This window comes from Mucor mucedo (genome assembly GCF_025094135.1).
Source record: "Mucor mucedo strain NRRL 3635 chromosome Unknown EV154scaffold_135, whole genome shotgun sequence".
NCBI lineage: Eukaryota > Fungi > Mucoromycota > Mucoromycetes > Mucorales > Mucoraceae > Mucor > Mucor mucedo.
Genome location: NW_026252419.1, coordinates 1 through 14,739, shown reverse-complemented (window position 1 = coordinate 14,739; position 14,739 = coordinate 1). Strand labels below are relative to the sequence as shown.

Genomic DNA, 14,739 nt, shown 5'->3' with positions numbered 1-14,739 from the left:
TTCAAATTGTTTAAAAATAATTATTTTGATTGGATAGAATTATAGGCTTAAAATGTAGATTTTATTTAAAAAAAATAATGGATGGCTTGGATGCCATACAGCCTTGCCAGCCATTGGAAATCCCTTCAGGATGGTGTAAAAAATGCATAAATTTAATCCACTACTCCCAGAAGACTGTAAGACAGTATGCATTGTTCTATAGAGCATGTATAGCCAGATGCGTACAACAAACCTATAAAAAAATAGTTAGTAAATGATACTGGAATAGTTGAATAAAAATCACTTTACCTTATTTCTTGTGCCGTTCAGAGTAATCCGTATTTGACTAAAGAAGTATGAACGTTAATGCATGTTGTTTGTACACGAAAAGCAATAGACTTACCTCACTTCATTACGCGTTAAATCTGTTATAAAAAATTTTTTTAGTCTTCATTTGAACAAAAAAAAAAGTGCTAGCAATATACCTTCCACATAGATGGGTCAGTTATGAGTGTACTATTGAGCATAAAAGTGAAAAACTATAAGATAGATAGCTTTAGCGTTTATAAAGGGAATAAGAGAAAATAACTTACCAAGTTAAAAAGTTAAAGAAACGGAAAGAAAGACATGAAGAAAAAAAAAGAAGCTAAAAGAAAAAGAACCTGCTGGAAATAGCTGTAGTTCAAAATTCTGGTCTAAACCTTTGCATATAAAAAACCTCTAAGTCAAAAAAAAAAAAAACTATATCTCTATCTCTTTTACTTCCTGAATTATGAATACTCAACCTGAACAAACCAACGAAACCGAAAACCCCTATCGTTGCGATTTCAATGAATGTGGCAAGCGCTTCCGGCATCCAAGCGCCCTTACACGTCATAAAAAATCACATAAAATTACCGAAGCCTTCACTTTTAAGGCACCCATTACCCCAAGCAACACGGCCTTCAGGCGAGTGAATGGACCAGAAGTTACTGCATTACCTGAGTCGATTAGATCTACTCGCATCAGTCTGGATCGTATGGTGTTTCATCAAGAGGACGAATCTGAATGCCAAGATTACAGTGACGAGGAAGACGACGAGGACGAAGATGAACCTTTTGATGAAGACATTGAATTCACTGAATCCATTGTTGATGAACCGGAAGCTGTAGTCGACGAAATCGAGGATCAAACACCCATAGTTGTCAACGGCGAGTTTTTTCCTTTCAGGGATAAGATACATCAATTGATGTATCAATTCTATTATCGGTCTGGGGGTGACATATCTCAAAGTTTGATGAAAGATATTGTGAAGCTTGTCAAGGACGTCACTGAAGCCAAGGTTGCCTATCCCGAAGCCAAAGTACCTGCAGCTGATCTCATATTCAACTTTGATGATTCAAGAAGAACAAGAAACCAGATTCCCTTGCTCAGACAGACGAAGCACTACGTCAAGGTTCAGAAAAAGGTGAATGGTCAAGAAGTCGAAGAAGATCTCCCGTTCTATATGAATCCTCCCTCCGAAGTCTTGAAGTTGTTGGTTGCAAACCCTTCTGTCACTGATCATTTATCAAAACTTCCTGATCATACAGAGGGCGAGCTTGTCGATAGTTACCAGTCGAACAAATGGCGTACCCACAAGATGTTTCAACATCCAATGGTCTCTGTCATAATCAACAACATCCCAAAGGATATCTGGGTTGGTGATCTGATCAAAACAGGTCAAACTTTTGTGATTGTGGAGAGGTTTTATACCTTGAATCATTCAATCGTTATGGCTGAAGGTTACCAAGTTCTTCCCGTTGATGGTAGGTTATACCTCCACAACATGCCCAGGAAAGTTTCTGTCGAAGTGAATCTCATTTCAAGCATTTTGTGTGATCGCCCGGAAACTTTGTCATTGGATTTCGAACGTAATGTGCTGGATGACTCTAATCTCCTTAGAGCTTCTAGTACCATTATTAGTAGATTGAAAATGCCAAATCCTTTGAAGCGCCCCTCTCCTTCTTCTGCTCGTAAATTCAAGCCCGTTAAGGTTATTCCCCTGAATTTCTTTACTGATGATATGAGTGGAAATCGAACCAAGAAACACAACAAGTTTGATAGTTGGATTATGGTACCCGCCGCTTTGCCTCTTGCTGAACGACATGCACTTGAGAATACAGCCTTCATCTGTACAGATCATTTGCTGTCAGCAATGCAAATGCTTCCTGCTATTGTTGAAGATCTTTTGTTGTTGGAGAAAGGTGTGGAGATGTTTTTGCCTGGTGGTGAGGCTGTCGTTGTCGTTGCTCCGTTGCAATTTATCACTGCTGATAATGCGCGTCATTCGGAGCTTGCCTCTAGTCGCGGTGCCATTTCAAAGATGCCATGCCGAAAGTGTGTTTGGGAATTAAAAACCCCAGCTCGACTTGATGGCAGTGATTATCGTTGTGACCCTCGCTCTGAAAAAGTGGTTGCAGATATGTACGCGCGATATTTGGCTTCTGGCGGTGACAAGACTTTGTTGGTAAATGTCGATACTGGTTACAAACTTGTTGGTGGTCAGGCTCTGGTAGACCTTCAATCGTTCGATACGATGTTGGATTGTCCAATCGAGCTCCTTCATACGATAATGCTTGGTGTCGGCAAAGCCTTGGTAAAAACATTGTTGCAAGACCATCTGAATCCAACTGAGAAAAGTATCCTCGAAACAAGATTGCATGGTTACGTTAGCAAAGGGTTTACCCGAAAGCTGCGTTCATCATTGCGTCTTCATGGATCTTTCTTAGGTAGGGATTACAAAATCCTCGTTCAGCAAGTACCAATTCTGTTGAATCAATTGATCTGTTCTGGTGAAATTCGACGTGATGACGGTGTTCTCTTGATCAAGACCTGCTTTGAAAATTTGGGCAAGTTAGCTTCGCTTTCTTATATCAGCAAAATCAAGCATAAGTCTGATTCGTACCTGAAGTATGTGGAGTTCACTTACAATGATCTTCGTGTCTCGGTGATGGAGCATGATGCTTACATGAAGCGAAAGTATCCTAACAGAAGGGGTGGCTCCGTTTATAACTCCAGTAAAATGCACATCATGCATCATCTTGTTGATGATATTTATCGATTTGGATCCCCAATCTTTTATGAAACTGAGAAGGGTGAGCAATTTAATAAATTCATTCGAGAGTGTCTGTTTCGTACCAACAGACATAATCCTTCAAGAGATGCCGCTGTTGCTTTTGCAAAGAGGTTGATGGCTCGACATGTATTGACTGGTGGTTCTTGGTTGGTGGCAGGCCAGGATTATCCAGTTAAAGCTTCAAACAAAGTCCTCGAGGTTGCTGTGTCCTTCAAGTCTACTATTAGAGACTTTGTTGATAATGACGATGATGACAAGACCATGAAAGTTGGCTCAACCGGAATTTTTCAAAACGGAAACAACCTCTTTATCGGTGAAGTCGTCAAAATCGATGCGTTGACTGGTGCTCCCACCATCGTTGAATACGCTCTTTGGTGTGAACGTGGACCTGTGACAAGATTTGAACTTCTAAGCCAGTCCGACGGTTTAAACTCCTGCGTTTATTACGTTTGTAACAAAGACAATGGAGGAAATCTTGTTGTTGAAAAGCTGTTGCGGACGAAGTCGACATACAGAGAAACAGAGTGTCAGTTCGTGGAGATGCTTGATTTTTCAAGAAAGATGAACCCTCGTTTCAACTTAATCAACACCAGCAAGTTTGGCACCTTCTGGTGGGCATTGTCTCATAAAGTTAAAAATTTATAAAATTTGTCTTAATAAAAAATCATGTTCATGTACATGTTAATTTCGCCATGTTAATTTTTACTTAGAAGTTTTTTTTTTTTTTTTTTTTTTTTTCGTTATTTCATTGGATGAAATGATTTTAAAAGCATAATTGTTTCCCAGAAGAGACTATCTACAAATTGAGCTAAGAAGATTTGGTGGGCTGGCTATTTTATTGGACGAAAGATTTTAAAAATAAAGTTTACATTCAGATGAGGGCACCTTACTATATAAGTTGAGGAGACTCAGTTGGTGTGTAGTTCAAAATCCCTGTCATACAAATATTTAAGTTAGCCCGTATTTTCCTTTTCGTATGAGGATTTTTTTTTTTTTTTTACCATTTGTAATGACCTTCGGGTAAATGGTATGTTTTACGGTTAGGAGGTAGAAAACTCCATTCGTGTTGTATGAGTGTCTTTTCTTCTTTATAATGACGTTGGTGTGATCCGATCCCTAACAATAAAAAAAAAAGTGTCAATGTCAATGAAAGCATATATGGGTTCCCGTCACTGGTCGCTACTCTACCTTCAGTCCAGTCAACTCTCGCTTTACCAATAAATTTTAAGGAGATTGATTTGACCTTTGTTGTTTCATGACAGTTTAGCACTACAGAGCCTCTTAACATCACGCCAGCTGATTCATCCACGTTACCGTGTAATAAAATATGGTCGTTCTCTACGTTGATATGAAAATCTGAAGTATGCACAAGTTGTATAGGATTTGATAACATGCTAAGATAAATATAATGAGGAGTTAAAGAAAAATATGGTTTATAGAAAAAAAAAAAAAAATGATGGGTTTATCAGTTTTTTTTTTTTTTTATTGAAGTGGGTTTTAATTGGTTGTATTTTTCATTTTTCGGATCCGTTACCTGTTTGACACAGCGTTTTTCAAAATCATCAAATCAGATCGATAAGGTGTTAAAACTTTATACGCTGTCGGCATAGAGGCAAACAACAACAAATTTTTTTTTTTTGCTTTTATTGGTCAAAAAGGACAAAAAAAAAAGGGTCATTCTTATTTATACCCGAAAAAAAAAAAAAGAACTCTCGAAAAGGAAATGCATGAAAGGGTAAATCTTTATCAAATCAAATATTAAAAATTAAAGAGTTTACCCAAATGCTATTCCATCTATACATTTTTCTTCAAATAATAAACAATCATTATGCGTCACAAGAGTCATAACTCAATATGTGTCATAAGAGTATTATCTTGATTTCCTTGTGATATCTTTTTTTTTTTTATAATAGATAATTCGCCCCTATTTTACCTTGATACGAGCTTATGTTGTACGACGTTACAATCCCGTCCTAATTATTTTAGCTGACAAAAAAACACTGGGAATGGTTTTATTGTTACAACCCGGCCCTGTTCATAAAGTGGTACCACTGGTTGTGTCCTTTTAACGAGATTTCCATGGCATTTGTTGTGATGGCTCTCTTGTTCTTACTGTAATAAATTAGATCGTTTGCAACACACTTTTTTTTTTTTATAATTTGTAGATAACACCAAGCCTAAAAATAGTGCATATAATAAACTGTGTGGGGTCTACGTTTTTTCTTTCTTTCTGCAAATCAATTCGTCCCCACGAGAGCTTTTCTTTATGCATGTGAGAAGGGGCTTATTGGACGAAAACAGCAAAGGCTAAACATTTACCGATCTGTTTTCGTTGTCACCGGTCGGACTTTAATATATATCCCAGGAGGGCCGCGAAAAATGCACTCATTAAGATCACTGAGCATTTTTCTACCTTTTAACCCAGCTTCTGGTCGGTAATCTACAAAGGTTCTTTATGCAAGCACTCAGGGGATAGATTTATGGAATACTGAATGAAATTTAATTGTAACTTTTAATACTCTTGGGAGAGAGGTTTCCTCCTGAGCGCAGAGAAATACGTCAAGTATCTTCTTTTGATAATCACAGGATCGAACACTTTTGCTCTTTTTTTGGAAACTGATTCGTTGATAAAATCGTCTTTGGGCTCTTGATCTTCATCTACTTTCAGAAATGTCAGATTTGTTAGTGGAATAACCCTTCTACTACAACAAAGGCCTACCCCTCTTTGTCAGACTCATCTACAGTTCCATCTTATTACCATCTTGTTGAAATAAATATAAAAAAAATTGGGTGTTACAGCTATGTTGGGATAGATACATCAAAAAAGTCGTTTAAACTATTTGTATGATGTGGTCGTTATGTTATTGTAAACCTGGTCAAAATAGTTTTACTTGCATAAGCGGTCGTTGCTTTTAAAGTAAAAAGCACTGCACCATGCAGTCCTCATTATCACACTATTTTACTCTTATAAATTAAATCCATATAGTAAATATCAGACTATAACAACGTATGAAATTCATTATAGACAAAATCCAAAGATTATGTAAGAATTTATGTTGTTCTGACAAGTAAACATAGGGATTTTGTCACCTTTGTTATGGATGTTCTATACAGGTTTCTTTCTTTTATAGTCACTAAAATTGGTTCTTACTAGACCTTAAGGGCTAAAAACCGATTACAAAGCTTTGATATTGCTGCTGCATTTTTTTTATGAAAGAAATAGAACAAACATACACATATGTTTTGAGAGAAAAACCTGAGGGTGGCAACTTGGTCAGTAAATACTGATTACAAACTACCTTTGGCCATTTTCATTGACAACGAAAAAGCTTTGCCAAGCGTAATCGAACAGCTATTTCTAGAAAGCCAAGTCTCGAATGTCCAGTACAGCGGAATCTGATAAATAAACGAGGTATGACGAGAATTAAAAATCGCTATCATGGTACACTCACGCCGTGGATAATTTTTAAAAGTCTTGGTATCAACAACATTTTGTTTGTTGTTCTAAAATCGCTTTTTACTAAAGTATCTTGTGAATGGTACACCGACCCCACCAATTTTTATGTGGTTTAGTAAATTAATCTTAAAACATGCTAACAAATAATAGACACCAATTGTGACACCGACAACATCTCGATAAAATAAAAGGGAATATGTGCATATTCTGTAATTTCCGTAGATGAATCTACGTAGATGTTCAAATGACATACGATGCTTATCTACAGTCAGAAAAAAAAAGAAAGAAAGTATAATTAATATTTTAAACAATAGATAAATGATCTGATTTTTAAGCAGATCATTACAAAATTACACTTTTTGTGATACGTTCTACACACGCGCTTAGACGACAATAGCATAATTTTTAATCTTTTGCTCTGACAACCCTCGTGCTCTCTCTTCTTATACACATTACTTATTATTGGACTTGGTTTATCTCATACAGAATATTACAGCGATAATCATAGTCAATTGAGTATTCTATACTACATTTAAAAGAGCCGAGGAGGTACTTTCTAAAAGTCGCACAAAAAGAAATAAATGTTTGTATTACATAACACCTGATTGGCAGACATTTTAAGGCGGCGGTTTTTTCTGTATAAATTATTTTAAAACTTTTATGAAAAATTAGTAACAGATCTTTTTTTTTTCTTTACTCCTCAAAAGATTGGATGTGACCATGATTAAAGATTGTAAATCCACCCTTACTACTCACAAATAGTAAGTTTTGCATTAGAAGAATGACTTAATTGAGAACTCATTTTATAATTTTATCCTAGCTCTTCCCTCTTGTTCTTACTTATGACATTTTCCCTTCCTTTAATATCACATACATCAGTCATCGCTACAGCACTGATTGTTGTCGCTCTTGGTATAGTTATCTGACCACAAAAAAACAAGCATCATTCTAATTTATCTTTAGACTGTTTCATCTCACGTGAATTATACAACCGTGTGTATAGCTCATATTTTCCTTCGTATACCATCGTTATACCAAACGACACGACCCATACCAAAAATACCAAAAAACCAGCTCTCCTTATTGATACCAACCCATTATTTACGACCAAAGACAGAAACCCTATCTCGACTGGCAACAGGTCTCATCATATGATCGTAGCAAGTCCGGAGTCAATTCATCCCACAGCTCTTCACAAACCCGTCAAAAAGAGACGTCATTATTCGGTATCTTCACGTTCAGAAATAGACTTTTCATACAAGATGCCCGAATTATCTCCTTCCGCATCCTCCGACTCCTCATTTGACTCAAATTGGAGCCAGGGACGTAGACCTTCTCAGGTGGAAGAAATGATACACCTGTTTGAAACAGGTGGACATCAACCCCATCGTCGCTATAGTGTAGATTCTCACAACTATCAACAAAAGCAATTAATTCGGGAAAGAAAGTTCGAATATAAGCCTATTGCTATTGAATGGAAAAAACGGGACACAACTCCAATCCAATTAACCCCATCAAAGTCAACGTAAATACTTAAAAAAGAAAACTTGTTTGAATTTGTTGCTAACTATTTTTTTTTTTATGTATATATACAATAGTCCCATCAGAAAAAAGATGCCTCCAATCCTCGAGAAAAGCAATTTCGCCTGGGCTTAACTGCGATTCTGTATATTCATATTACCTGTACATTTTAATTTCTTTTCTTTTTAAAATTGAATAAAGAGAATCCTTTTTTTTTTTAGTATTATTGTTGTGTGCCTAACTACAATTCTCCCTGTTTTTGGGATTCCTTACAATGATATATGAACGTGTCCAAACGATATTAATTTTAAAGGGTGAGTTTCAAACGACTCAATCTAAAGTCGTAAATTCATTCTTGCAAGTGTCAATCTAGGAGACTCGAGACATAACGAGAATACTACATGAATTTACTTCAATGACACCTCTGTACATTTGAAAATGATAGGTAGTTCCGGATGAATAAACATGTATATATAGCCTATAGACTTACTGTAAACAACCCTTACAAAAATAAAATAAAAAAACCTATTGACTTTTCTTGGAGGGTGTTAAGGGTCTCCTCAGAAGAAGAAAAAAAAAGGGGGGAGGGGGAGGGACCAAAAACGTTGTTGGATCTGAGATTTGTCGGCCTCGATTCTTATAATGGCAGGAAACCTTTTGCTTCATTTTCCTATTTTCGAGATAGGCCACTTTTTTTTAAAATAATGACACCCTCACAAAAAAGGAGGATGAATATAATGTGTATACCTCTTCAAGATATAGCGCATACATCATATACAAAAAAAAGATATACTGCATACTATTATCGTCAGTTATTTACGCTTTTCCGATTACCGATGTTTATTATGTTCTCGAACTTTAATCATGACTACTCTATAAAATAAGATGATTTTAGGTAAACCAAACAAACAATACTCCTTAATGACATTTTTTACGTAAGGTGGTACAAATGACTACCTCATCGACAAGATAGGACCATTCCACTTCCGTCTTTTAATATTGACGAACCCATTTTCGAAGTAGTCCAATCTAATTACATCATAAACCGATAAGGACAGCCGGGTCTATTGTGCACATTTTTATATCATTGGGTGAATACATTCCCTTTGGTTGCTTAATTAAGCTTTAACTATATAAATCGGCCAATTTTTAGTGATTTACAATACTCGAGTTCATTGATCATCCGAGTTTTTAAACAACCCAGATATACACACATCGTATCATTTGAGCAATCAAAGCTCCAAATAGCTTGTTGACTGTTTCGCATAGTTAACTTATTTTCTTGTGATACCACAGTCAAGGTCCTTTCCCATTGCATTTAAAGTTATTAGGTGCATTTAATTGACAAAGGATCTACATTTATGCATTTGTCAACCCCGATAATATAAAGTTTCATCCAAAAAGTGAGAAAACCGAAAAAAAAAACTTTCATCATCTCTTATTTAAAGCTTCATCGAATGTGAGAACAGAGACTGTTTTCGAAACAAAATTACTGATTTATAGCAGGATCCGAGTCATCTCACTTGGTTCGTATGTAAAAAATATCGTAAGCAAAACTTCAATTTATGGTAGACAATCATAAATTCCACGATTACCAGTATCAACGGCATGATAGACATATCAGATAAATGTTGAAACTCTCGCAACGTTTTTAGATGATAAAACATTGACGACGTGATCAGACTTTTTACACACGTATAATCGTATTCCCATCTAGACTTGCAATTATAACGGGCTAATTAATCTGTCGGAAAGATAGCTCCAAATAATTCAAAAAAAAAAAAAAAAAATCCTTGGATAAAATAACAGGTCGTCAATATCAAGGATAAAGTGGAAATAATTAAAGCCTGTATCTATAAGTTCTTGGATATAAACAATTATCAGAGTAAAAGCTGCATGATTAAAATTTGATTCCCTTTGTTCCAAACTGTGTTTAGGCTCCTTGATAGTAACTCATCGATCATTTGAAATTAGGTAGATAGCACTTTTAAGCAAGTCAAAGATGAAGAGAGGATCACTAGATTGTCAGACCAATTGTACTTGCTTCTATTTATGTTCTTTTCGCAAGTTTTTTTTTTTTTTTTTTCAGGGTGTGAATACCACTTCTATAATCAGCATCTCTGGAATAAATACAGGTATTTTTTGAGAGTTGTAACGTCAACCGAATTAGGCTTCTAAAAGTAGTGTGTGTCAAAGAGTAATCAGTTAATATTAACACCTAAAAAAGAGGTCAGAATATATTCTAACGTAAACAAAGAACAGAAAATGCGCCAACCCTCTTTGCTTTACAGACTATTATAACTTTAAGTGAAAAATGTGATCCAATGCTCTTTGTGGCTCAGTTTATGCTAAGACTGGGGAATGCAATTCCTGGCATAAAAACTTATGAAATGGATATGATCACAATAGGTCATTTCTATCATAAGATTTTTCAATTGACCAATAAGAACAGGTAATTTTTGCTGACCTAATGTAATTTACCATATTTAATTTTTTCAGGGAGTCTAACCGCAACTTATTAGTGTTAACCATTAAGTTTAGCTTTGATATTCCCTATGTTTTGCATAATTTGTAGGATTGGTTGTTGAGGGTTGTATTTTTTTCAAATGCAAAATGGTGTATTTAGTTTGCGGTTATAAGAGTAATTTTTATTAGGTGTTATATTAGTTAGTTAAATGGGCAGTGTAATCCTTCACCCTCTGGTGGTTGGACCAGTAATATGGAGGACCAAACCAAACCGGCAATATGAACAACTGCCTATTAAAGGATGAGTTAAAATGAAAGTCGTTAAAAAAAGTTATATTTGTACCTGCCTGCATTGTCACATTTAAGGCCGGTGATTCGGTTGGAATTTGTGGACCACAAGCATTATATAAATTTTTAAATGTCGTGTCATTAACACTTTGAGATTCATAATCTACGCGAAATATTAAAGAATACAATGTCTCTTTATAGGGAATGAGATGAATGGGACCGGTTCTTGACCAAGCAAAAGGTACATATGTATCTCGATCCATCAGAATGAGTTCAATGTCACTGATACGAGTAGGTATAAAATTGGCGCTATTATCTAAAGTCATGTTCAACTTCCATGCTGCTCGTAACCAGGGTTGTTGAGTCGGTCCCCAATCTGCAGGATCACCGATCCGTTCCGCCTTCTCGCTTTGTAAAACCAGTTTAGGCACTCTTGGCCAGCAGAAGTAGATCATTAAGCTAATGACAGTCAATAATGTCATGACACAGAATATAATAAACAATCGTTTGGAAGTAGGTGTGTAAAAATGGCTTTTTTCCTGCTTTTGTTGGCGTTTGTATCTTAATTTGTCCGTTAAAGACAAGTCGTTAAGATCGGCAGATCGTAAATGTCCGCCATTATTTGTACCACATTGTGTTGTTAAAGACATGGCATGTTGTTGTATACTTCTATGTTCCCCGTTTATCATGTCTACCGGGTGAGAAGCAGAGGAAAATGTCATGGCATCATCTTCAACATATAATTCTGCTCTGGACTGCTTAAAATCTGGAGGATGATTTGAGTAAGGTAAATATGAATGTGTCCTGCCAGGTTCGGGTACAAAAATAAGATGTGTTGTCGACTTTGGAGTCGTAGGAGAAGAGTTCTCGTCTTTTTAATCATAAAAAAAAATTAATAATCCAAAATGATAAAATATATATATGCAGTATTATAATGTAATACCTATTTAGATGATGTATTCACCTTTAGCAGAAGATCTTCTATTACGATATGGATCAGGTTGAATTGAATAGAGTGACGCTGGACGCATTTTGTGAAGAAAAGAGGATGAAGAAAAGAAAAAAAGAAAAAAAATCTTTAAATTGCATCTCCTTATATATAACTCCTAATAAGAAGGGGTACTACGTGTGTGTGTATTTGAGTGCATATCATTTGAACTGGGATGGGCAGTATCAATATAGAAAATTCATGCATAATATCTTGTGATTTTTATTTTTTTTGTGTTATTGAGTATAATGTAGAAAAGTATAAGGATAGTGACGAAAGAAATATTTACAAAAGAGATTTATCTCTTCTTGGGAGCACGAGGCTTAACATCTTCATCTTTAACAGCATGAAGCATCAGTTTGTTTACTTGTCCTTCAGTTGAATGGAATTTGTGGCCCTGAATATTTACAAATAATCAATATAGGCTTCTCCTTCCCCTTTTATATATATATATATATATTACTGTTATGTTATTACCTTTGTCCAATCATAGCTAACAGCATACGCAAATATATTACCGGTACGGTTGTAAGCAGTACAAGCAATTGTACCATTGGCCTTAGGTAAAGTCTTTAATCTTTGCTTTGAATCTTTATCCCAAAATGATACTAAAAGATACAACGCAATTAAATCCCAAACTCTTTCTCTTTTAAGCTATATCGAAGCGAAATTTAAATTACCTGTTCCATCAGCGCCAGCAGTGGAGAAAGTACCGTATATAGGATGAAAAGAGATTGCATTTACTGAGTAGACATTCTTTGTTTCATCACGATGGCATTTAAACGAGAAGCATTTTCTAAAACATTTAAAATATTAATGTACTGAATATTTTCTAGCAATAACCAATACTTACGTCGCATCTTTTTCATCAATATATTGGATACCTACACGTCCTTCAATCGAACTAATAGCATAACCTTTACCGTCAATAAAACAAGAAATGCTACGTGTTTGCCATTTAAGAGGGGATATAGTTTGTTTGAAAATAGTTGTAGGATTGCTCAAATTGAAGACCATCACACTTCTATCTGCAGTAGCGGCAACTAATAAATCGGCCTTTGTATCCATCGAATAGCATCTTTCGGGGAGTGCGACAGTACCAACAGGTTGTGGTGATCTTAAATCCCAGTACTTTAACGTCTTATCCCAACTACCTGTTGCTAAAATGTTTGCTTGTCCGTCAAGAAATTTTACTGCTTTTACTGGCTCGTCGTGTGCACCAATCTGTGTTGTTTGACCCGTATTCAAATCATACATACGTACTGCTTTATCTGCACCACCTGAAACAACTGACATACCATCCTAAAAAAAAAAAAAGAAAAAAAAAAGTTAGCTTACTATCTATTTGACGTGTATATATTCTTACTTTAGACCAATCGACACAAAAAACAGGTCCTTCGTGACTATAAGAAGCTTTAGGTACTGTATTTCCGGTGGGCTGAACCTCGTAAATTCTAACCTAGATTCAAAAAGGTGAATAGGATATAGCTAAAAAGTTTGTGTAAGACCTACATTGTTATCCCAAGAAGGGACAGCTAAAAGGTCTGCCTGGGAAGAAAAAGCAAGGGCTGAGATACCATCAGGAGGGGGTGAGGCTACCTATGACGACATTAGTACTCTATCTCGCGCATAATGTTGATTCGTCTCTGTTTCTTCTGCTTTACTTCAAAATCAGGAGCTTCCATTTCGTTCAAGAATAAATTGAAAAGATAAAATGAGTAATAACACGGTTTTAGTTTTAAACGTCACCTTTTTATTTTAGCAGAAATCAAAAGTTTAGCGCTGTCATGACTGGTTTTTTTTTGTGTAATACTTTTTTCTTTGACCTAATCCCACAGACAAAGGTTACGGAAGGAGGCAGACGATATCAATTATCCAATGAATTTTTAAAAGTCGAATTTTGTAACGAAAGAATTAGAATAGAAGAAGGAAGCATATGACTGTAGAGCAACGGCTTGATAAATACCACGGATCTTTAAATGTCATAAAAGCACTTGTAACTGATATATTTAAATTTTGAACCTTCATACAAAATGAGATTACGCTTAACACTCTAAATAATTACAGATATAAGAAAAGTAACGAACTCTTTTCATAAAAAGCAAAAGGACATAAGGATTTGATCTTGTGTGACCCTGACAAAATGCATTTCAGCTACAAATGCATTCTTTATGTATGGGGTAAATGATTCTCCGAAAGAGGCTTTTTCTAACAGAGAGTACTTTGAAAAGTCTCTTGGTGAGCTTTATAAATTTTTATAGTCTTTTATATCACATATATTGATCATTGTGCGAGTTCTTCGTCTGTGAGTATCTGTCGTTTTCCCATTATAAGATAATTATGTGTACCTTTTGACACTTATGGACCGTTGAATATCGCATAAGCATAGATAAATCCACCAAGAACATTACATGTCAGCTATCACGTCAATAAAATGCTTGTTCCATTTTTCGAATGGAAATTTTTAACATTTATATATTCCTAGCCGACGAGATAAAATGCTTTTAACGGCTTCAATGTTGACTGGAATTTACACCAATGGAAGAGCTTATCTCATTCTAATACCGATCCAAAGGACAAAGGATACGGGAGACGTAGTATCATGGCCGGAGAAGACACTATTAGTGGTATCAACTATAAAGAATAGAGGAAAACAAGTAAGATTAAACGTCAAGAGGCATATATGTACCCTATTTGCTGCACTCATGTGTCGTACAAAGTTGATGTGCTACCATATACTTCAATAAGATTACGCAACACTCTCAGGTGAAAGTCCTAATGACTCAATCAAGCGATATAAATACCAGAGCAACACTTGTATTTTATAAAGGATTGTCTTAAGTTTGATATTATAATTTGGGAGTTCCGAGTAGTGGTATTTAGATATGAGTTTTAAAGTTTGATAGTGAGCACCAAATCAGGTTTTGTAAAGGATGATTAGAC

General features: G+C 35.6%; 4 protein-coding genes across 4 annotated transcripts; 1 reads left to right on the top strand and 3 right to left on the bottom strand.

Annotated features, from left to right (window-relative positions):
* Nucleotides 1-3,789: 3,789 nt before the first annotated feature.
* On the bottom strand, nt 3,790-4,805 carry EV154DRAFT_524875 (uncharacterized protein). The gene is made up of 3 exons (XM_051603222.1): nt 4,265-4,805; nt 4,078-4,192; nt 3,790-4,009 (listed from the first exon to the last, which is right to left on the bottom strand). The coding sequence occupies exons 1-3, from the start codon at nt 4,467-4,469 to the stop codon at nt 3,985-3,987; spliced, it is 345 nt and encodes a 114-aa protein (XP_051452759.1). The 5' UTR covers nt 4,470-4,805; the 3' UTR covers nt 3,790-3,984.
* A 2,570-nt stretch (nt 4,806-7,375) lies between these two features.
* EV154DRAFT_568820 (uncharacterized protein) lies at nt 7,376-8,062 on the top strand (the record flags this gene model as incomplete). Its single annotated transcript, XM_051606095.1, has 2 exons — nt 7,376-7,445; nt 7,497-8,062. The coding sequence occupies 2 exons, from the start codon at nt 7,376-7,378 to the stop codon at nt 8,060-8,062; spliced, it is 636 nt and encodes a 211-aa protein (XP_051452758.1).
* A 2,624-nt stretch (nt 8,063-10,686) lies between these two features.
* Nucleotides 10,687-11,845, bottom strand: EV154DRAFT_524862 (uncharacterized protein). Its single transcript, XM_051603221.1, has 3 exons — nt 11,773-11,845; nt 10,868-11,679; nt 10,687-10,811 (listed from the first exon to the last, which is right to left on the bottom strand). Exons 1-3 carry the CDS (start codon nt 11,837-11,839, stop codon nt 10,722-10,724), a joined length of 969 nt encoding a protein of 322 aa, XP_051452757.1. The 5' UTR covers nt 11,840-11,845; the 3' UTR covers nt 10,687-10,721.
* Nucleotides 11,846-11,996: 151 nt separating this feature from the next.
* Nucleotides 11,997-13,523, bottom strand: EV154DRAFT_472003 (WD40-repeat-containing domain protein). The gene is made up of 7 exons (XM_051597893.1): nt 13,461-13,523; nt 13,309-13,395; nt 13,163-13,255; nt 12,650-13,098; nt 12,477-12,592; nt 12,274-12,404; nt 11,997-12,193 (listed from the first exon to the last, which is right to left on the bottom strand). The coding sequence occupies exons 1-7, from the start codon at nt 13,479-13,481 to the stop codon at nt 12,095-12,097; spliced, it is 996 nt and encodes a 331-aa protein (XP_051452756.1). The 5' UTR covers nt 13,482-13,523; the 3' UTR covers nt 11,997-12,094.
* Nucleotides 13,524-14,739: the final 1,216 nt, after the last annotated feature.